The sequence below is a fragment of the Manduca sexta genome, chromosome 23 (assembly GCF_014839805.1).
Source record: "Manduca sexta isolate Smith_Timp_Sample1 chromosome 23, JHU_Msex_v1.0, whole genome shotgun sequence".
Taxonomy (NCBI): Eukaryota; Metazoa; Arthropoda; class Insecta; order Lepidoptera; family Sphingidae; genus Manduca; species Manduca sexta.
The window spans coordinates 8817166-8841619 of record NC_051137.1 but is presented as its reverse complement, the minus strand read 5'-3'; the positions used below and the strand labels follow the sequence as shown (position 1 = coordinate 8841619).

Genomic DNA, 24454 nt, shown 5'->3' with positions numbered 1-24454 from the left:
GTTCGTGGAGTGCTATAGGCTATATATCATCACGCTATATTCAATAGGAGCGGGGCAGTAATGGCTAATCTCAGGAACTACCGATTCGAACTGAAAAAATCTTTTTGGGTTGAATAGTCCTTTGTTTGTGGAGTGCTCAAAGTCATATATCATCACGCTATGACCAATAGTAGCGGAGCAGTAATGGCTAATCTCAAGAACTACCGGTTTCAACTGAAAAATTCGTTTTGTGTTGGATAACCCTTTATTTGTGGACCGCTATAAGCTATATATCATCACGCTATGACCAATAGGAGCGGAGCAGTAATGGCTAATCTCAGGAACTACCGGTTTGAACTGAAAAAATCTCTTTGTGTTGGATAGCTCTTTGTGCCTGGAGTGTTATAGGCTATATATCATCACGCTATGACCAATAGGAGCGGAGCAGTAATGAAACATGTTGCAAAAACGGGGAAAATTATAAGTTTTGAGAGCTTCCGTTGCCTGCGCTGCGTAAACGGTTAAAGTTATGCAACAATGATGTATGACGGGATTGTTCCACTTTAAAAGTTCTAAAAATATATTATAACACAAAAGTCCCCCGCTGCATCTGTCTGTCTGAACGTGTTAAACTCAAAAACTACCCAACGTATTAAGATGAAATTTGGTATGGAGACAGTTTGAGACCCTGGGAAGAACATAGGCTCCCGGGAAACTACTACTTTTATAACGGAAAACTTTAGCCTGAAAAACTTTATAACGCGGGCGGAGCCGCGGGCAAAAGCTAGTATGTAATATATCGCATCCCAGGTATTGTACTTGCGATCATACAACTTAATAGTTATTCGTATGGGAGCATCCAACACACTAATTTGTTTTGGTAACTGATGTAAATAAAGTTGAACTTCAAGTCAGGCACACGTTTTGCGCCACTCGCCAGCTATTTTAAAAGTTGTTCTTTTGCACCATAGCCTAACATATTTACCTTATTCTCGTCAAACCAAAATTTTAATAACATACTTTTACCAATAATAATTTTACTCACCTTTGTTTTAAATGTTCAAATTACTCAAAAATCTCTAATACAATTCACAATACTTTACAAAACGTGGTTTCACAAACCTGGTATTTTGACGTATCGTACTAGCAAGTACTCACAATATCGACGGCGACTTGTCAAAAGTAGTCATGTCATTATCATATGTATTTCCAGCAGCATTGTCAACTTGACGCATTTCCCTCAAATATTGCGGGTTGGGCCAATGGGAAACAAGTAACAATATTATGATCAATGGATTTTTTGAAGGATTTCGTTTGTGTCGTCGCTATTAATAATATTTAACAATGGTTAATAAAATATGCCAACGCAATAGCACAAACATTAGTTTCGTGTTAAGTGGCTTTTAGATAAGCTTTTTAGATCCTAAAAATATTTTAGCGGATTATATTGACGGGAAATTGAAAATGTTTGACGGAATTTTGAATAGAACAGAATTTTTTAGTCATGTAGATGTAGTTGCAAAATTATCATTGACAACACTGATTTCCTTTCTCTTTTTTTCTACCTGGCTTTCAGTTTATTTGACAATTGACTGTTTTCAGTTTTGGTTTTGTCCAATGATAAAAGAAGTATATTGTCAGAGTTTTGTTTTCAAATTCGCTTAGGTGGTTTGTGTTTTGCTCACTGGAGTTTTCAACGTATTTATAGTATTTTTTGCATGGTTAAAATTAAGAAATCCTTTGTGAAAAATGTGATGTCGTATATAAATAAATAAATAATATTGTGAATAAAGGTACACGATAAATTACTAAGCAAAGATGTTTATTTATATGAGCAAAAAGGTTTGTTGTTGCTTTAGTTTCCATAGTTATATTACTTTAAAATTTAAACAACGCACTTGTGTCCCCAAGAAGATGTTATCTTGAGAGATATATCTATTACATTAGAATATGGTCATGCAAATAAAAATATACAACTAAATCATTAGCTACGAAAATTGCCGCCATAAAGGGAATACCATTTTCTTATTTGAAATATGTTTACTTTTTAATACCATGAAGGGCAATGACTTTTTCCGAGAGAAAAAGTGGTATGACACTACTCTGCAGTCCTGAGTTCGAAGTTTAGGCAAAGTGATATTAGGTTTTTCTGCTCGAAATAACCTTGGAGACTAGAATTTGTGTCTAATATAGCGATAGTCTTCTCCCCTATCTCATCATGAGACACAGTATGCTTGGCAAAAAGTGGTTGCCATGGTTGCAACTTTGCCTTTAACTTGGGATAAATGTGTGTTGTTTGCTTTGTATTATTGTATAATTATCATAATATATTCTGATTTTTGTTGATCAGTTCTATAAAACTGATCAATTTTGATATCTGTATTAATCTTGCAAGTATTTAATCCACTATACTTCTTTAGATTCATTATACCCTTTTTAAAATAAAGCAGTTGAAAGAATGCAGTGGAGAACCATTATTTATTACAGTCAGAACATCTGTTTGTAATTATTACAAAATATATAAATATATAAAGTTATATTTGAGTATACTATTTACACTGATAAGGGTAAAAAATGTACCATAATTTTTTTTCCAAGTATATAATGGACTACATATTAGTCATGTTTTTTAAAGGAAAAAATATAAAACTTAAAAATATTTGACTACTTTCCAGATTGCCATACCAAAACAATCTAATGTTACTTGCATATCATGGAATCAATCATCAGGATATATTGCGGTTGGTGGGGAGGAGGGGATGTTAAAAGTATTGAAGCTGGAGTCAGGTAAAGCATATTTTTTTACATGACATCATGTGCATTTAGTTAAAGAGAAGTTAAGCCAATTTGAATGTTCCGCCATGTGGATTGGGGATTAATTTCATTTTCTCCCCTTATCTGTCACCACAAGCTAATTTAATTTTTTTTATTGGTATTATTATTTTATTTATTTATATAGATATTATTTCTGGAACTGAAATAAATTACAGAAATTACAATAAATTATGTGAATCTTAGGTGGGGGTGGAAATCTATCTATGAATCTTAGTCTTGAGGGGCATACTGGTCAACTTCGTGTGGCAATATGGAATGAAATTTTTCAGAAATTGACTACCAGTGATGAGCATGGAGTTATTATTGTTTGGATGTTGTATAAGGTAATTAACTCCCAACTTTAGCCTGTTCCATTCCTTGTCAAATTGTTTCAGGCCTCTCCCTGAGGATACAGCAGTTGAACAATTCATACCATAAATGCAAAGATTTATGAATAATTTCACAAAGAAAGAAAATTAATTGTAAAAAAATAATAATATTCTTTCGCATAGATAGGTTCTAAAAATACGTTTAGCGCGTCGATTTACCTGGTGGAGCGCCTTGAGACGGACTCTTACACACCTTTTAAGGTTTACATCTTATTTGCGTGAAACTTTGTAAGTTTAATGAAGTTACCAACTTACGTAAACTTATTGATTATATTTTAATGTTAGTATGTTTTGTTCTCAAATGCATTTTCTGTTTACTTCTGCGATCAGGGATCTTGGTATGAAGAGATGATAAATAACAGAAATAAATCAACTGTGACTGGTATGGCATGGGGCTCCGATGGTCAGAAAATATGCATTGCATATGAAGATGGTAAATATGTTTTCATTCATTGGACATAATTAATTCTAAACATTACATGCTTTTATATAGTACACTGCAGGAACCTAATAGTTATTATATCCACAGTATGTGTTGCTCGCGGCTTCACCCGTGAGAAAGACTTTCCCGAAGTAAAAATATTTGAGTGTAATTTTCACATATTATATCAAGTGCTCTAATCAAGGGCATGGACCATATCCTATCTGCAGGTTCAAATTTCATATGCTTATAAATATGAATGCTTGTTGCGTTTATTTCTAAAAAATATCCAAACATAGAAACATCATAATACCTTTACAAACTTTCGTATTTTTAAATTGTAAAAATATTGTTTACATCTATTTTACAAATTTTAATTGACATTGTTTTACAAAGATGAGACCATTACAGGAAACTAATTTAAAATAGACCTAAATGAAATTTTCAAGCATAACACGGACACGCAAAGGAAAAGAGGGAGATGTACTTAAAAAAAATATATTAATAACCATAAATATTTCAGGCGCTGTTATTGTCGGTTCGGTAGACGGCTCAAGAGTCTGGGGTAAAGATATCAAAGGTCCTGGATTAGCGGCGGTGCAGTGGTCGCCAGACAATACAATGCTGCTTTTTGCACTTACTAATGGCGAGCTACATTTGTATGATGACCAGGGTAACTTTATGGTATGTAAGTTATCCCAATCGCTTTTTCGATCTATCGCGAAAATGGACCAACCAGCACAAGGTTGTCTTTGACATGTTTACAAATGACATATTTTGATTGGTTTATTTTGGGAATTAAATTGAAGATTCAGATTAGGATCGCTAATTGAAAACAGTTTAACGAATTCTTTCCATTTCGTTTATAAACTAGCATTGTGATGTATTCATTTCAGATGCCTGTTACAACAACTAACGTGTCTGGTGCAACAGAAGTAATTTCATTGGATTGGTTTTCTGGCAATTCGCCCGCCACGAGACCAGTTTTGGCTATATGTTACAAGAAAGGGCTTATATTACTGATGAAATCTTGCATGGAGGAAGGTAATCATGGTTACTTTTATAACTGGTCTTACCTAGAAATTTTGAATTGAACCAAAACGTGTAAAAATCCGTTCGACCAGTGTCACGGCTACACTTAAATCTTGTCTCGAAATAAAAAACATTAAACATCATATTTTCCTGCTTCGATTCATTTACGTATAATTTTTTACAGATAGCATAGTTATAGAAACAAACATGAACACGATAGACTGTCACTGGAATCACAATGGTACAATTTTAGCTGTTGCTGGCTGTACAGACGATAAAACTAATGCTGTGCAGTTTTTTAACGCCTACGGAGAGGTAATACTTTTTAATTAAGCATATTAAAGTATTTAAAAAATATATATATGCGCCATTGTTTTCTTCTTGTAATAGTGAGCCAGCGAAACAGCGGCCCAATTTTAATGGATTTAGGTGGTATCTACACAAAAGGTCTACGTATTCGCGTTCTTTACTGTTGCGTTTATAACAACACAGAAAATCAAACATAAGAATCTACCTTGTTACATATCTTCTACAAATTTTTATTTATTAATTTTGTTTTAGCACTTACGTACATTGCGCGTGCCGGGAGGCTCTATGAGAGCTTTGTCGTGGGAAAGACGATCGCTGCGTCTGGCGATAGCAATCGATTCATTCATTTACTTTGCGAACGTGAAGCCTGATCACAAGTATGCGTTTTACGGTAACACGCTATCGTTTGTATCAGGAACAGAAACAGTTACCTTCTGGGATACCATCACACACCAGGTTAGTAACGTAATAATAATCTTATGAGTGTGATTAATGGCTCACGGAATGGTAGCGGAGAGACGAATCTGACTTATCTAGTGAAGACGCTATTTTAGGTAATAATATTACATACATACATACATAACATCACGCATTTATCCCCGAAGGGGTATGCAGAGGCGCAACTAGGGCACCCACTTTTCGCCAAGTATGTTCCGTCCCATGATGTGATAGGGGGCGAGCCTATCGCCATATCGGGCACAAATTCCAGACTCCGGGCTGATACTGAGCAGAAAAACCCAAATATCACTTTGCCCGACCCGGGATTCGAACCCAGGACCTCAGAGCGCTATTGTACCGGACATGCAATACAACTACGCCACCAAGGCAGTCATTATAAGGTCAATATTAGGTATTTTTAATTACCTTACTATTTAGTCCTTTTGCCGCCACTCCGGGCATAAGTGTTGGGGCTGTCCAGGAAAATGTATTGTTTATAATTATTTGTTGTAGTCTTGGATAAACCACATTCCTGACGTTATAGACATGTGCGCTGTTGACGAGTACTGTGTGATAGCCACATTAAGTATGTTGATAATATCGAATCAACAAGGCATTCAATGTGACGGTGAGAATAGATTTTTACTATTCATATTTGGCGTCGATTCCAGAATTGACGCAGGCCTAAACTAATCATATTTATTTTGTATAAATTTGTGATTTTAGCGAAGACAATTAATATACCAGTCGTATATGTGACAATCAATAGCAAGGCGATAGTTGTAGCAGCTTCGAAGGAATCATTTTTGATATGGAAATTCTCAACGCCATCTAGACCTCGTAAGTATATCGCAGATAGCACATAACCTCCTCCTGTTGAAGTCGGTTAAAAAACTTTTTTGCCGGACGTAATATGGTTTATGATATCAGATGAGACTGGAAAACTCATCGGCTGAACTTAAGCAACACCTCACCTACTGAGACAAACTAAGCACTACAAACTGAGATAAAACTGGTTGGACAATTCTGCTGGGCAGGAGAAATTGTCTTCGCTGTGCTTTCTACCCATTTAGACTCTCGCATATAGAAGGTGTACCACAAAACCGCTGTTGAATTGTAACACAAAATTAATTTCAGGTACATCAGAGCAGCTTTACCACGCGGATGGCTCGCCGGTGACGTCAAACGACGGTGGCTTTCAAGATGACACCATATGTTGCGTCACATGTTCTGATTCTCACCTGTTGGTCGGCAGAGATTCCGGCGCGATACTACTCTTTTCATTGGTCAATTTTAAAAAGATTACATCCATCAACTTAAACTCGAAACCTTATAAAATGGGCTTAAACTCAAACTCTAGGTATGGTTTAAGTTCGTATGATTTAAAAAAAAATTAAGAGCTCTAGGTTAACTTGTATTTGTTGATTGCACATCTGTCGAAACAACAAACCAAAGCGCACAGTGCGTATACTACTAGGTAACTACGCATATTTGCAGATATTTCCCTCGTCCATCTTTCCATCTTGGGAATTTAATCTGGCGACTTTGTAAGTGATTGTTTTAGTGGAGTACGTTTTTAGAAATGTGTTATTATCGTTACAGTAAATTTTATGTCATCGATCAGCCAGGTTCTCTGTACCTATTGGACACAGACATGGCGAACAATATAAGTATAGGGCAGGCGTTGCGTAAGGACGTGTGGAGCGCGCTGTGGGCGACTGACAACCCGCAGATGTTGGCGGTCGCGGAGAAAACACGCTTGTATGTAATGCGCGACAACGAGCCGGAGGAACCGTTGGTCATGCAAGGCTATCTGTGTAAATTTAAGGTATTTATTTTCTTAGAAAAATAGACAATTACTCCTTTATTCGTCGAGCAAATAAATCGCATTCTGTTTTTGGCTGTATGTCTGCTAAATAACTTCAGGAAAAAATATTGTGGCGTAAAAAATGCAGTAAGGCAAAAGTGGTATATTTTATGACATGGTAGTCTTTAATAGGATCGTGTATCTAACAGGGATATTAATGATATATTATGACATTTTCTGAAGAAGTTCTTTCATGTGTACGAAATTACGAGCAAAGCTACTTTACAATGTCAATGTTGGTAAGTAAGTAGGATTTAGCATGGCTGTTTATTGCAAATTCTGTTGTTTCCTATGTTTACGCGAATGTAAGACATTGACATAAGACTAGTTTTCGGATTTTATTGAGGTTCTTGATATTCTAATTTTACTCTTGATGTTTTGAAGACTGCAACTTTTATGGTCACGGGCCGGCCGCCCATCTTGTGACCATAGGCTAACTAAGCTAAAAACTAGTTTTATTTTGAGAATTTATTGTATTATATTATTTTTTTAGTGCAAGAAATAACGTAAAATTACTTTTCCTTTTGTTTTAATAAGGAACTGGAAATTATAACGGCGCTCTTAGACAGTATAACTGATAAATGTACCCCACAACACATAGTACGAGTAGAAGTGAAATCGTTGAGAGATACGCGACAACTCATAGAGAAAGTTGGTCTCAAGGAAGCTGAAAATTTTATAAAGGATAACCCACATCCGCAGTTATGGTGAGTTTGACATTCTTACGTTTGGATACTTTTCTATTTTGTTGTCAAAGAAACTGTTGTGTTCGTGGCCACTCTATGGTCACTAAAAAGTAAATTGTATGATTGACATTTGTCATTGTAATAAAAGAATATTATATGAAAATGTACATATTATAATTTCATTTACAATTAATACATAATATTGGCGACGAGGATATGGAACTACAAAAACTTCGAAGAATACGAGCCTCTATAAGGGGCAGCTTAAAAATTACAAAACTATTTAATACAAAATGAACAAGAAATTCCAGACTACGAATTAAAAGCAAGACTAGAACATTTGACAACTTATCAAAAGAAGTTCGACCAAATTCAAACGGAAATTGAATCGATAATAGAATGTGATGATCAGGTGGAGGTGGAAATAGAAGAAAGATATATAACTGAAGAATTGATAGTACAGCTACAAGTAAGGTTACAGGATTTACGCCCTACAACATCTATTTCTACACCATACTACGCAACACCTACATCTACATACGCTCGAAGCAGTGAAACGGTAGTACCGAAGATAATGTTTCAACCATTACAAGAAAAAGAAAGTTTTATAAATTTTACAAAAGATTAGAAATGTTTTTGCTTTTAAATAATTGCCATGACAACCAAACCAAAATGTACATGCTTTTAAGTTCTATTCCTCCAGAACTACATCAAAGAGCATACGATCTATGTGCACCAAAAGAACCATCTGATGTCGGTTACGCCGAACTTATTAAAATTTTAGATGATTACTTGGACCCAAAACCAAGCATGTGGGCAACTCAACACAAATTCATTACAAGGACACAAGAGGAGAATGAATCGATTATAGAATATACAGCACAATTAAAACGTTTAGCACAAGATTGTGATTTTAAATGCAAACACTGCAATAAATCGATTGCTGATAATTTTATCACACTTCAATTTGTCCGAGGTCTTAAAGACAATGACGCACGTGCTAAAATTCTTCAGAGTACCGATGTAACTGACTTACCAAATCTCATACGTACAGCAACAGCTATAGAAACAGCAAAGTGTGACAGTTCTTACATATCAAAAGCTACTCATATAAGTCATCAAATGCAACAATTAAATAAGAAAACCCCATTCAAAAGACAAGTTATAACAGTAAAAGACATAAAAGGGAAATGTTTTCGTTGCGGAAGTGAAGGCCACAGAGCTAATAATTGTAGATGTATTAACGATACATGTTATAAATGTAAAAGAAAGGGCCATTTAGCTCGTGTATGTTTACACCCGTTCAGGGGCAACCATTTGGTCCAATCTGAGCACGTGGAGGTGCATGCTGAGGATGTAGCCCAGGATATGAACGAGGAGTCGATTGTCGATGTTGGTATACCATGGAACATGAACGTCATTAGATCAATCATCAACGACAAATATATGATTAAGATCCACATTAACGACAAAATTGTTGAGATGGAGGTAGACACGGGAGCAGCTCTATCATCAATATCTTATAAAGATTTTAAGGCATTAAACCTCGATACAAAAATATTCAAAACTGACATTATCATGAAAACTTATACAGGAGAATTAATCAAACCGGTCGGAGTAGTATACGTGACATGCAAATATAAACAGCAATTTTTCAGCGGAAAGCTATATATTATCAAACAAAACGTTGAACCTATATTTGGTCGATCATGGATTAGACTTACAAATCTCAATTTAGCCAATATCAACAATATACGATCTAATATTGATACGAAACTTGACTCATTATTGGCTGAATATTCAAAGGTTTTCGATGGAACTCTTGGCTGTATACCTAACTACAAGGCAAATTTTTCTTTAAAAGAGGGAGCTACACCAATTTTTATTAAACCAAGACGTATACCGTACGCTCTAAAGGAAAAGGTTGACACGGAAATAGATCGCTTGTGTCAACAAGGAGTTATTACGAAAATAGACAACTCTGAATGGGGAACTCCTGTAGTTCCGATAGTTAAACCAAATGGAAGTATACGTCTATGCGCCGACTACAAAGTTACATTAAATAAGATCATCAAAGACGACCAATACCCAATACCGATAATTGAAGACATACTCGTAGAAATGAATGGTGGTGAGATATTTTGCACATTGGACGTCAGCCAGGCGTACCTACACATGATGATGGATGAATTTTAGTAAGGTGCTGACGTTTTATGTATGACTCCCGTATTCTTCAGGAATGACTCAAATTCATTTGATACAAACTGTCGACCATTGTCCGATACTAAGGTGAATGGTACTCCAAATGTTGTGAATAAATCCTTCAGTTTATTTATACACCATGAGCTAGTGGTAACCTTCGTCGGTATAATCTCCACCCACTTACTGTATGCATCAACTATTATAAATAAGGAATATCCTTTAACAGGGCCCGCAAAATCGATATGTATCCTCTGCCACGGACCAGATGGTTTTTCCCAGTGATGTACTTGTACCGGTGTTGGTTGGTTTTGGTTTAATCGGCATTCACGACATTGACTTACTAGACTTTCTATGTCTTTATCTATATTTTTCCAATAAACATAACTACGGGCAAGTAATTTCATTTTAACAATTCCCAAATGACCTTTATGCAGTTCGTTTAGTACTGTGTTTTTCAGACTAGCCGGTATCATAACCCTGGTGCCTTTTAGTATACACCCATCTTGCACAGTAAGCTCGTTGTCAGTATAACCATATCTTTTAACACTTGTGCCCGTCATCAGTGCTTTCATCAGTGTATCATAATCCATGTCTTTCGTGGTTTCTTCAGCTATCTTTTTCCGGTCGATTGTAATGGCGTTCATTTGGTTTCTCTGAAAAACGCTACAAGCGTCAATAATATTCAAGGCTATTTTATCTACCGGAAATCGAGATAAGTAGTCTGGTTACTATTGCCACTCGATGTTCTGTATTCAATCGTATAGTCAAAACCAGATAGAAAATGGGCGTAGTGAAAAAGCCTCATAGTACTCATTGCCGGTAATGTTTTGTGGGGATGAAATATTATAGTGAGCGGTTTATGATCTGTAATTAATATGAACTTCCTTCCGTAACAGAAATTGAAAAACTTTTTAAGTCCCCAAAAGATAGACGTCGCTTCCTTGTCAATTTGGCTGTATTTCTTTTCACTTGATGTGAGTGAACGAGATGCAAATGCGATTGGTCTATCGGAGCCGTCTGGCATTCTATGTGACAGAATGGCGCCAAGTCCTGTCGGGGATGCATCTGTAGCGAGTACTACTGGTTTATTGGGATCGAAGTGCATTAGTACCCTTTCACTGATAATTTCTTTTTTTATCTTGTCGAAACTCTCTTGACATCTCATGGTCCAATCGAATTCTGTACCTTTCTTTAGCAAAGAATTCAAGGAATTCGATATTGAAGCTAAGTTTGGTATGAATTTATTATAATAATTTGCCATGCCTAAAAATGTTCTGAGTTCGTCAATGTTTTTAGGGCTTTCGGCGTCCAGAATTGCTTTAACTTTGTCTCTGTTTTTATGTAACCCATTTTTATCAATCGCATGTCCCAAATAGTTAATGCTCTTCTTAAAAAAATGACATTTCTCCTTATTTAATTTTAAATTATATTCTTGTAATTTTTGAAGAACTTGACGTAGTCTTGCCAAGAGTTGATTTTCTGAACATCCTTGGATTATGATATCATCAAAAACATTTTACTCCTGCCAATCCTTGCAGCAATCGATCCATAAATTTTTGCCACAAATTAGGTGCTACCTTAACACCAAACATCAAACGGTTAACTTTGAATGAACCCTTATGTGTACTTATTGTCTGCATCATGGCGCTCTCCTCATCCATCATCATGTGTAGGTACGCCTGGCTGACGTCCAATGTGCAAAATATTTCACCACCATTCATTTCTACGAGTATGTCTTCAATTATCGGTATTGGGTATTGGTCGTCTTTGATGACCTTATTTAATGTAACTTTGTAGTCGGCGCATAGACGTATACTTCCATTTGAGTTTAACTATGGGAACTACAGGAGTTCCCCATTCAGAGTTGTCTATTTTCGTAATAACTCCTTGTTGACACAAGCGATCTATTTCCGTGTCAACCTTTTCCTTTAGAGCGTACGGTATACGTCTTGGTTTAATAAAAATTGGTGTAGCTCCCTCTTTTAAAGAAAAATTAGCCTTGTAGTTAGGTATACAGCCAAGAGTTCCATCGAAAACCTTTGAATATTCAGCCAATAATGAGTCAAGTTTCGTATCAATATTAGATCGTATATTGTTGATATTGGCTAAATTGAGATTTGTAAGTCTAATCCATGATCGACCAAATATAGGTTCAACGTTTTGTTTGATAATGTATAGCTTTCCGCTGAAAAATTGCTGTTTATATTTGCATGTCACGTATACTACTCCGACCGGTTTGATTAATTCTCCTGTATAAGTTTTCATGATGATATCAGTTTTGAATATTTTTGTATCGAGGTTTAATGCCTTAAAATCTTTATAAGATATTGATGAGAGAGCTGCTCCCGTGTCTACCTCCATATCAACAATTTTGTCGTTAATGTGGATCTTAATCATATATTTGTCATTGATGATTGATCTAATGACGTTCATGTTCCATGGTGTACCAACATCGACAATCAACTCCTCGTTCATATCCTGGGCTACATCCTCAGCATGCACCTCCACGTGCTCAGATTGGACCAAATGGTTGCCCCTGAACGGTTGTAAACATACACGAGCTAAATGGCCCTTTCTTTTACATTTATAACATGTATCGTTAATACATCTACAATTATTAGCTCTGTGGCCTTCACTTCCGCAACGAAAACATTTCCCTTTTATGTCTTTTACTGTAATAACTTGTCTTTTGAATGGGGTTTTCTTATTTAATTGGTGAATTTGATGACTTATATGAGTAGCTTTTGATATGTTAAGGAACATTTGCTAAGGACCCCTAGCGTCAGCAGTGGCAAGAGCCCATACGAGCTAATGTTCGGTAGAGAAGTACGCACCGCTCTACATGTCAAATTCAGAGGGAAGGTAGCGAGAGAGACGGCGAGATCATATTCCGTTGTAACCAGGAAATTCGAGATTGGACGTAAGGTGCAGTTTAGGGACTACACAGGCCGTGACAAGTGGGAATTTGGCAGAATCGAGAAAGTCCTAGGTCACCTACACTATTTAATCAGAACAGAGAGTGGCGAAGTACACAAACGTCACGTGGACCAGATCCTGGACTTACGTTCTAAAGAATAAGTAAAAAACTATGTTCATTTGAGGGGGGAGGAAACTGTTGTGTTCGTGGCCACTCTATGGTCACTAAAAAGTAAATTGTATGATTGACATTTGTCATTGTAATAAAAGAATATTATATGAAAATGTACATATTATAATTTCATTTACAATTAATACATAATAGAAACCATAGCTAGGAACATAACGATAGAATATATTGTTTTGAGATATCTCGAAAGATATAAGTAAATACATTTGTTGCTGGTATTTGTTAAAATTATGGCATTTTGAAGGACTTTTAATTTTTATCTTAACAATGATTCAGAATAACCGCTCACCTGATAATAATGTCCCGACTGCCAATAAACAGTGGAAACCTTATGATAATGTACTGCGCTTTATTACTGACACCTTATTTTTTAATTTGATAATGATTCTTTTATTAAGTATAAATAGGATTTGCCAATTTTTTTTCCTTAATAAAAACTTACAATTTCTTTTGTTTTTTAGGTTACTTCTGGCTGAGGCGGCTTTAAAAAACTTTGAATCTGAAACAGCATTGGAAACGGCTGAAGCGGCATTCGTGAGGAGAAACGATTACGCGGGCATCAGATTCGTAGCGCGTCTAAACGCGCTTCATTCTAATGCTCTAAAGAAAGCTGAAATTTTGGCTTACTTCAAAGATTTTGATGCCGCCGAAAAAATATATCATAACGAAGATAGACGGTGGGTGTCTGTGTATTTTTTAAATTGCTTAAAAAGATCTTGTATATCTAGTGTAAATTTTTCAACACTAAGTACGTTTTACTAAATTGACGTCTACACTGTCTTGTTTACCATACCAATTTACCTTTCATGTTTCATCCCCTCGAAATATACTAAAAAATTAAATACTCATGTTTAATCAGTGTAAAACATATTGATATAAAACGTATTATTTTGGTGTTTCGGTGATTTGTTCTCAATCTGAAAGAGATTAGCCCTCAACTATTTTTAAGTCGTTTGTTACTTGTTAGTGATAGCGGATCAAGAGTGTTGCTACGGAAAATCAGCCTCACAAGATTTATCATTACCGACAACCGTCCCGATGTTTCGAGTCGAATCGTGGACAGGCAAACTGATTTTTTTTCTGCGTAATATCAGCCTGAAGTCTATAAGTTATGCTCGATATGGCGATAGGCTCGCCCGTCATTACATCATGTAACGGAATATCTACATAATTAATGCAAATTGGTTGCACAGTTGTGCATCTACCTGAAAATTCGAGTATAAAATCCTTGTGTGGGTGTGTGGGTACGAGTTGTCGTTACTCGTAAAGAAAATTACTTACGAAAAATATGAATGTTACAGCGATTTAGCGATTGCGCTGCGCAAACGCCTGGGGCACTGGTTCCGCGTCGTGGAGCTGTTGAAAATGTCGTTGAGCACGACTGACGCACAAGTCAAACAAGCGTACTGTAACATCGGCGATTACTATATCGACAGGCAGAACTGGTAATTTTTTAAATTATTGTAAATGTGAAAGTCAATAACGCATTGCCTCCAGAAAAAGGGCCGCTTGCCGCCTTTTTAAAAGCTTTCTATTCGAAATATATAATATATATAGAACAAAAATCGAACATCGTATTTATTTTATATGTTATCTTTACGGTTGTTTAAATATTTCATAATGTGCACGAAAATTGTTGATTTCGTGGTTTTAAAGAAATTATTCCTAAATCTTGGCATATTCTTGCCTGTAACTCGTGGGCCGTAAATGTATGAAACGAATGGTTAAGGCCGTTTGCTCAGGAGAGTGTCTTAAGACGTTAGTAAGAAGTAAACACAGAACGTGCTAAGTAGATTTGAACGAAATTTGATATATAGATAGACTACACCCTGGCTTAGAATAAGGCTAGTTTAAGCTCTTTTTGCCGTCACTGAAATGTACATATAGGATATATAAGTATTGTTTTTGTGCAGCTGAAATCTTATAAATGACCCACTTGTCTAGGTCTGGCGCTATTGAATATTACACGATGTGCAACAACGTTGAGGGTTTGAAAAAATGTTACATGGCATTAGAGGACAGCGAATCGCTGACTAAACTATACGCGAGCTCGCCAAAGTCAAAGGTATAGTACACGCACATCGAGTGCACAAAACTAGTAGTATATTGTCACATTACTCCAGCGACCGAGGAGCACAGCAAGTAACGTGCTTACGAACCAAATAGTACCTATCTTATGACTTAATTAATTTCATTGCTTAAATTAAAATAAACAGCAATAAAGTATTTAAATCAGGGTTTTTAATGCACTCACTATACTTTTATAAGTATAGAAAGTCCGTTTTCATTGGATGTGTTTGAATGTTCGCCTTATGCAGTCGTAATGTTAGTTTTGACGAACGCATTAGTTCTGCTATGTGATTAGCTTTACTGAGTCAACACTATCAGAAATAAACTGGGGATGCAACTGATAGCTTTAAATAGTATGAAACTCATACATTGCATGCGTGATAGTTATTTGCTGATTTGCCAATCCTACCACATAAATATTAATAAAATTAAAATTTTACATACATATCATTTTATAGTACCATTAAAGGTCATGGCTCATAAAGGTTTATTTCCTTTTAAAATAGGAGGCATCTGTTAAACAGCACGCGATAGATACTTTCAACGAAAGCCTAAATGAACCGCCTTCGATACAAGGTATCATCCATCTTAAAGAAAGCGGCAGACTGATACAAGCTGCATCTACAGCTTTTCAGGTAATTACTATTCGAACTTTATTCGTTAATTTTTACTTATGTAACTGACAAAGCACTCGATGAACGTACTATACAGGGTCTTTTTGACATTGCGTAAAACGAAACGATATACTCGTTTTTGCCTCTGCTAACATTGTGCCAGTTTGATTTGTTGGTAATTCAATATGTTGATACCATTTATAGCTAGCTAATATGGAAGCAGCGAAGAACGCCTCGCCATCACGTATCAAAAAGCTTTATATATTGGCCGGACATCTATACAGCCTGACTGCCGTTGGTAAGTTATCTGGGATGAATTTATTTTATTTTTAACTAGCTGACCCGACAGACGTTGTCCCGTCTTAACTATGAACTTGCAGCGCGCATTCTGTCAATCGCTGACATTTATTTCAAACAATTGACAGTTATATAGAATTAATATTTTCGTTAAGTTTTCTAATTTTCCGCGCATTTTTTTTTTTAATTTTTTCTTACATAAGACCCTTCTGACAATAACAAACACAAAAAAAAATTGTGAAATCCGTCCAGCCGTTCACGTGTGATGGCGTGACCAAGGGAAATGGGGATTAATTTTTATATAATATATAAGATAGCTTTTGCCCGCGGCTCCGCCCGCGTTATAAAGTTTTTCAGGCTAAAGTTTTCCGTTATAAAAGTAGTAGTTTCCCGGGAGCCTATGTTCTTCCCAGGGTCTCAAACTGTCTCCATACCAAATTTCATCTTAATACGTTGGGTAGTTTTTGAGTTTAACACGTTCAGACAGACAGATGCAGCGGGGGACTTTTGTTTTTATAATATATTTTTAGAACTTTTAAAGTGGAACAATCCCGTCATACATCATTGTTGCATAACTTTAACCGTTTACGCAGCGCGGGCAACGGAAGCTCTCAAAACTTATAATTTTCCCCGTTTTTGCAACATGTTTCATTACTGCTCCGCTCCTATTGGTCATAGCGTGATGATATATAGCCTATAGCACTCCAGGAACAAAGGGCTATCCAACACAAAAAGATTTTTTCAGTTCAAACCGGTAGTTCCTACAATTAGCCATTACTGCCCCGCTCCTATTGGGTATAGCGTGATGATATATAGTCTATAGCACTCCACGAACAAAGGGCTATCCAACGTAAAAATAATTTTTCAGTTTGGACCGGTAGTTCCTGAGATTAGCCATTACTGCCCCGCTCCTATTGGGTATAGCGTGATGATATATAGCCTATAGCACTCCACGAACAAAGGGCTATCCAACGCAAAAAGAATTTTTCAGTTTGGACCGGTAGTTCCTGAGATTAGCGCGTTCAAACAAACAAACAAACAAACAAACAAACAAACTCTTCAGCTTTATATAATAGTATAGATTTAACAATTTGTTACATTGGGTAAATTTTTCATTTATTTCTATAATTAGGCACCGACTCCAAAATTGGTTTCCAATATATACTTGTTATGTGAAATTATTTTTTGGTTTTGAGTGGTTTTTGAAGGCGGTTTAATTTTTTGCTAAAATTATTTTTATCCGTATATCTATCTATCTATACTTCTATACTATTATATAAAGCTGAAGAGTTTGTTTGTTTGTTTGTTTGTTTGAACGCGCTAATCTCAGGAACTACCGGTCCAAACTGAAAAATTCTTTTTGCGTTGGATAGCCCTATGTTCGTGGAGTGCTATAGGCTATATATCATCACGCTATACCCAATAGGAGCGGAGCAGTAATGCCTAATCTCAGAAACTACCGGTCCGAACTGAAAAATTCTTTTTGCGTTGGATAGCCCTTTGTTCGTGGAGTGCTATAGGCTATATATCATCACGCTATACCCAATAGGAGCGGAGCAGTAATGGCTAATCTCAGGAACTACCGGTCCAAACTGAAAAATTCTTTTTGCGTTGGATAGCCCTATGTTCGTGGAGTGCTATAGGCTATATATCATCACGCTATACCCAATAGGAGCGGAGCAGTAATGCCTAATCTCAGGAACTACCGGTCCGAACTGAAAAATTATTTTTGCGTTGGATAGCCCTTTGTTCGTGGAGTGCTATAGGCTATATATCATCACGCTATACCCAATAGGAGCGGAGCAGTAATGGCTAATCTCAGGAACTACCGGACCAAACTGAAAAATTCGTTTTGCGTTGGATAGCCTTTTGTTCGTGGAGTGCTATAGGCTATATATCATCACGCTATACCCAATAGGAGCGGAGCAGTAATCGCTAATCTCAGAAACTACCGGTTCGAACTGAAAAAATATTTTTGTGTTGGATAGCCCTTTGTTCCTGGAGTGCTATCTATACTATTATATAAAGCTGAAGAGTTTGTTTGTTTGTTTGTTTGAACGCGCTAATCTCAGGAACTACCGGTCCAATCCGAAAAATTCTTTTTGCATTGGATAGCCCTTTGTTCGTGGAGTGCTATAGGCTATATATCATCACGCTATACCCAATAGGAGCGGAGCAGTAATGGCTAATCTCAGGAACTACCGGTCCAAACTGAAAAATTCTTTTTGCGTTAGATAGTACTTGATTCGTGGAGTGCTATAGGCTATATATCATCACGCTATACCCAATAGGAGCGGAGCAGTAATGGCTAATCTCAGGAACTACCGGTCCAAACTGAAAAAATCTTTTTGTGTTGAATAGTCCTTTGTTTGTGGAGTGCTCAAAGTTATATATCATCACGCTATGACCAATAAGAGCGGAGCAGTAATGGCTAATCTCAGGAACTAACGGTTTCAACTGAAAAATTCGTTTTGTGTTGGATAGCCCTTTATTTGTGGACCGCTGTAGGCTATATATCATTACGCTATGACCAATAGGAGCGGAGCAGTAATGGCTAATCTCAGGAAGTACCGATTTGAGCTGAAAAAATCTTTTTGTGTTGGATAGCCCTTTGTTCCTGGAGTGCTATAGGCTATATATCATCACGTTATGACCAATAGGAGCGGAGCAGTAATGAAACATGTTGCAAAAACGGGGAAAATTATTAGTTTTGAGAGCTTCCGTTGCCTTCGCTGCGTAAACGGTTAAAGTTATGCAACAATGATGTATGACGGGATTGTTCCACTTAAAAAGTTCTAAAAAATATATTATAAAACAAAGTCCCCCGCTGCATCTGTCTGCCTGAACGTGTTAAACTCAAAAACTACCCAACGTATTAAGATGAAATTTGGTATAGAGACAGTCTGAGACCCTGGGAAGAACATAGACTCCCGGGAAACTACTACTTTTAACACGGAAAACTTTAGCCTGAAAAACTTTATAACGCGGGCGGAGCCGCGGGCAAAAGCTAGTAGGTTATATATCGTCACGCTATGACCAATAGGAGTGGAGCAGTAATGAAACATGATGCAAAAACGGGGACAATTTATTAGTTTTGAGAGCTTCTGTTGCGTGCGCTGCGTAAACGGTTAAAGTTATGCAACAATAATGTATGACGGGACTGTTCCTCTTAAAAAGTTCTACAAAAATATATCATAAAACAAAATCCCCCGCTGCATCTGTCTGCCTGAACGTGTTAAACTCAAAAACTACCTAACGTATTAAGATGAAATTTGGTATGGAGACAGTTTGAGACCCTGGGAAGAACATAGGCTCCCGGGAAACTACTATTTTTATAACGGAAAACTTTAGCCTGAAAAACTTTACAACGCGGGCGGAGCCGCGAGCAAAAGCTAGTACTATTATATAAAGCTGAAGAGTTTGTTTGTTTGTTTGTTTGAACGCGCTAATCTCAGGAACTACCGGTCCAAACTGAAAAATTCTTTTTGCGTTGGATAGCCCTTTATTCGTGGAGTGCTATCGGCTATATATCATCACGCTATACCCAATAGGAGCGGAGCAGTAATGGCTAATCTCAGGAACTACCGGTTCAATCTGAAAAATTCTTTTTGCGTTGGATAGCCTTTTGTTCGTGGAGTACTATAGGCTATATATCATCACGCTATACCCAATAGGAGCGGGGCAGTAATGGCTAATCTCAGGAACTACCGGTCCAAACTAAAAAAATATTTTTGGCTTGGATAGCCCTTTATTCGTGGATTGCTATAGGCTATATATCATCACGCTATACCCATTAGGAGCGGAGCAGTAATGGCTAATCTCAGGAACTACCGGTCCAAACTGAAAAAATATTTTTGTGTTGAATAGTCCTTTGTTTGTGGAGTGCTCAAAGTTATATATCATCACGCTATGAGCAATAGGAGCGGAGCAGTAATGGCTAATCTCAGGAACTACCGGTCCAAACTAAAAAAATCTTTTTGCGTTGGATAGCCCTTTATTCGTGGATTGCTATAGGCTATATATCATCACGCTATACCCAATAGGAGCGGAGCAGTAATGGCTAATCTCAGGAACTATCGGTCCAAACTGAAAAAATATTTTTGTGTTGAATAGTCCTTTGTTTGTGGAGTGCTCAAAGTTATATATCATCACGCTATGACCAATAGGAGCGGAGCAGTAATGGCTAATCTCAGGAACTACCGGTTTGAACTGAAAAATTCGTTTTGTGTTGGATAGCCCTTTATTTGTGGAGCGCTATAGGCTATATATCATCACGCTATGGCCAATAGGAGCGGAGCAGTAATAGCTAATCTCAGGAACTACCGGTTTGAACTGAAAAAATATTTTTGTGTTGGATAGCCCTTTGATCCCGGAGTGCTATAGGCTATATATCATCACGCTATGACCAATAAGAGCGGAGCAGTAATGAAACATGTTGCAAAAACGGGGAAAAATAATTAGTTTTGAGAGCTTCCGTTGCGTGCGCTGAGTAAACGGTTAAAGTTATGCAACAATGATGTATGACGGGATTGTACCTCTTAAAAAGTTCTAAAAAATATATTATAAAACAAAGTCCCCCGCTGCATCTGTCTGCCTGAACGTGTTAAACTCAAAAACTACCCAACGTATTAAGATGAAATTTGGTATGGAGACAGTTTGAGACCCTGGGAAGAACATAGGCTCCCGGGAAACTACTACTTTTATAACGGAAAACTTTAGCCTGAAAAACTTTATAACGCGGGCGGAGCCGCGGGCGAAAGCTAGTAATAAATAAATCTATATAAATAAAAATGAATCACCGAGAGTTTGTACGCGCATAACTTCCAAATGACTGCACCAAATTAAATAAATCTCTCTTTTATGTGTTCGTTATTGTCAGGACAAGATTTGTATAAATAAAATATTAAGAAAAATAATAGCAAATGTTACAAAATCTCAGAAAGGTGAATGTGCGAATGAGACAGAAGAAAAAATATGGCGGTACGAAGTTCGCCGGGTCAGCTAGTGTGAAATAAATGTGTAATTAGAAAATTGTTTTTGGATTGTCCAAAATATGTGGCGCCATAATATTATGATGTATAAGTATTGTGATGGTACAGAGGGCGGCGCATCGCGCGAGGCGGCGCGGTGCTGGCGCGCAGGCGCGGCGCAGCACTGGGCGGCGGCGGCGGCGGCGCGCGCGCGCGACCGGCCCCGCCGCGCCGACGCCGCGCTGCGCGCCGCCGCGCGCCTGCACGCCCGTCTGCATCACCTCCACCACAATCAACACGTTCAGGTACGCCTGGACAAGTACTGAGTACTCACTATTGCCTAATGGCTCCTATTCGAATTTCAACCACGTCATAAAGTTTGTGAAACCTATTGCGAAGGAAAAAAACGTCGAACCAAAACCATATAATAAACATATTATTAATATCAGCTCTGTATTATATACTGTCCCACGGCTGGGCACGGGCCTTGTCTTCTACTGAGAGGGATTAGTTCATTAAGCTGGTCTGGTGCGAATTGGTCGACGTCACATACCCTTAAAATTCCTATAGAGACCTTCTCAGGCGTGCAGGTTTCCTCACGATGTTTACCTCACCGTTAAAGCAAGCGATAACTCAAAACCCAAGGTTGCGAATCAATGTAAGAGAGAGGCTACTCGAAGTCCCGTTGACTCGCACTAAGACGGCCCGATTCGTTCCAGTACTAAGATCCATAAACATAATTAATGAAGTTGGGCGGAACATAGATATCTTTAATTGTACACTGGCGGAATTCATAAGGGAAACTATAGAAACCCTAACTAATAATGTGTCGACCGTATGAAATAACTATGTATGTGTATCTGAACTGGCTATAATATGACAATGTAAGTACCTAAATATAATCGCATTGGGTGTAACTCCTGTAAGATTATATTTAATAAATAAATAAAAAGAGTACACACCCATTTTTTTGAAAAGTCAGAGGTGTGGGATTTGAACCTGCGAACATTCATCTTGTCAGTCCGCTTCACACCCAACTATGCTATTTTCGCTCTCAAGCCAAAACTTATTTTCATGATATTATATTTTACCACGACATTTTTTTTAATTACAAATATTTTTTTTACCTTTTTTTTGAATTCAAGGATTCGGTCCCGGTAGTCGAAATACTTATTTTTATCGGAATAGCCTACGTGCTATCATGATATCGGTCAATTTTGCTTTTTATTTATGTAGGTATAGGCCCAATTTAAATAAACTATGCCATGCTGACAAATTTCTTTTCCAATAATTATTTTATACCTATCGAGTAGTGTGAGTATCGCCTTTTAAATATTTGGTTTAGTAGGTATCATACCATGCTATCAAGTGTAGAGCGATTCTCGTGATAATCTCGAGCAGGCATCTGGTTTTTACTATTTAACGTTTTGTTTTCACGCATTCGTAAGTGTCAATATTGTCTTTCTTGTTTCAGGCTTGGTGTACTATAGCATCAATAGCGATTCAAGCGAGAGCTTTCCAACTTTGTTCCAAAGCATTTATGAAACTCGAGGCTTTAGATGTAAGATCAATAAATAACGCATCTATTATTTTCATGCAAGAATTGTTTTCTTTCAATTTATATCCAAATATTTTTATTTACAGCCCGACACTTTTGAAAATTTGGCTGTTGAAATATTCACAAGAAATAAGCCCAATGACGCAAAAGGCAATAAAATAGACTGCCCGAATTGTGAAGCCGGAATGCCCGAATGGTGCGTGTCAATCTCGCGATGGCGCTGACGAAATTTGATTATTGGATGTTGTTAGCTACTTGTCCTAGTACTTCTGCCATCAAATAAAACAACAATAAAATGGGACTTGCTAAGTTTAGATTTGTTTCGTTTAATTGATGTCACTATGTGGATGTCGTGATGGCGGCAAGTACAGGGGATTCTACTAGAGATCATATAATAGATATTATATTTTGAACAAAAAACGCAGCTGAAGCGCGCAGTTAATGCAATCCTGTCGGGAATAGGGTATTTTAATATGTCTGCAAAAAATCTAAAGGTTCATAAATAAGGTATTTATATAATGATTTCTTATGTTTACGCGAATGTTAGACATTGAAATTACTCGTAAACTAATTTTCGGATTCTATCGCGGTTTTAGTATTTTTTATCTTCTCCTGACGTTTCGAAGACTGCAGCATTCATGGTCACGGGGGGGACTGAAGTATTGTTCATCCGTAAAGTCAAAGTTACAATATCTACCTAAATTTAAATTTAAAACCGCGATAGAATCCGAAAATTAGTTTAATTTCAAGGTATTTATAACCTTAAATCATTCAAAATATTTTGACTTAAGTATAGAATTGTTAGATTTTTTATATAATAATATATAATAATAATATCAGCCCTGTATTATATACTTGCCCACTGCTGAGCACGGGCCTCCTCTACTACTGAGAGGGATTAGGCCTTAGTCCACCACGCTGGCCTAGTGCGGATTGGTTGACTTCACACACCTTCGAAATTCCCATAGAGAACTTCTCAGATGTGCAGGTTTCCTCACGATGTTTTCCTTCACCATTAAAGCGAACGATAATTCACAAAGAATACACACATGATTTTAGAAAAGTCAGAGGTGTGTGCCCTTGGGATTTGAACCTGCGGACATTCGTCTAGGCAGTCCGTTCCACACCCAACTAGGCTATCGCCGCTTAGATTTTTTATAATTCATTGTTTTTAAATGTTCTACACAAGCGTGAAACGGTAGCCGCCATTATTGTGATGTCATTATAGCTAAAATATTGTGTCAAGTGATGTCCCGAAAGCAGCATGGCGGGTAACGTTTTTGCGCCCTTTTGTGGCTTATTCATAGGTAAAAATTTATTTACATTTAAAAAAATGTTAATTACCCTTTTGTATACCTTTTCAACCGAAAGTGCAAGATGAAATTGCGTAGGTAGTTTCACAAGCGTGTATAATATAGTTCATCTGCCAATATTTATCGGCAAAATAGACATGGATGAAGCTGCAAAAATAAGCTGTTTATTATAAAATAGTTCATATAGACGTTTATGTTGCAGGGCCAGTACGTGCGAAAGTTGTTCGGCGGCGGTGGTGGAATGCTTTGTATCAGGGCGCGCGCTGGCGCCGCTCGCCGCGTGGACGTGCGCCACGTGCGGCGCCAGCGCACACCGCCAGGAGCTCGTGCTACGACATTCTTGTCCCATGTGTCATGTACAACTTACATAAATTGTAATTGTGAACATC

At 37.2% G+C, this 24454-nt stretch overlaps 1 protein-coding gene across 6 annotated transcripts; it reads left to right on the top strand.

The window, feature by feature from the left end:
- The first annotated feature begins 1543 nt into the window (after positions 1–1543).
- LOC115446001 (WD repeat-containing protein 35) lies at positions 1544–24454 on the top strand. 6 transcript variants are annotated; one of them, XM_037441888.1, is made up of 23 exons: positions 1544–1821; positions 2655–2766; positions 2998–3137; positions 3513–3615; positions 4127–4287; positions 4500–4647; positions 4820–4950; positions 5197–5400; positions 5896–6010; positions 6109–6222; positions 6520–6742; positions 6985–7210; positions 7787–7956; positions 13705–13920; positions 14545–14688; positions 15188–15308; positions 15820–15948; positions 16132–16225; positions 21324–21499; positions 22669–22755; positions 22839–22948; positions 24268–24320; positions 24373–24454. In XM_037441888.1, the coding sequence occupies exons 1-23, from the start codon at positions 1798–1800 to the stop codon at positions 24441–24443; spliced, it is 3072 nt and encodes a 1023-aa protein (XP_037297785.1). In that variant the 5' UTR covers positions 1544–1797; the 3' UTR covers positions 24444–24454. The 6 variants fall into 6 exon arrangements, with proteins under 6 accessions (XP_037297785.1, XP_037297784.1, XP_037297787.1 ...); XM_037441887.1 differs by having other exon boundaries at positions 24268–24454; XM_037441890.1 differs by lacking the exon at positions 1544–1821 and adding an exon at positions 1855–2069 and having other exon boundaries at positions 24268–24454.

What these genes read in the sequence shown, in the direction of transcription:
- LOC115446001 (XM_037441887.1), top strand. Translation starts at nt 1,798, where the DNA reads ATGTTTATTTATATGAGCAAAAAG. An exon ending in ATGACCAGGGTAACTTTATG is followed by an intron (nt 4,288 to 4,499) that starts GTATGTAAGTTA and finishes TATTCATTTCAG; the next exon opens with ATGCCTGTTACAACAACTAA. An exon ending in GGGATACCATCACACACCAG is followed by an intron (nt 5,401 to 5,895) that starts GTTAGTAACGTA and finishes TATTTGTTGTAG; the next exon opens with TCTTGGATAAACCACATTCC.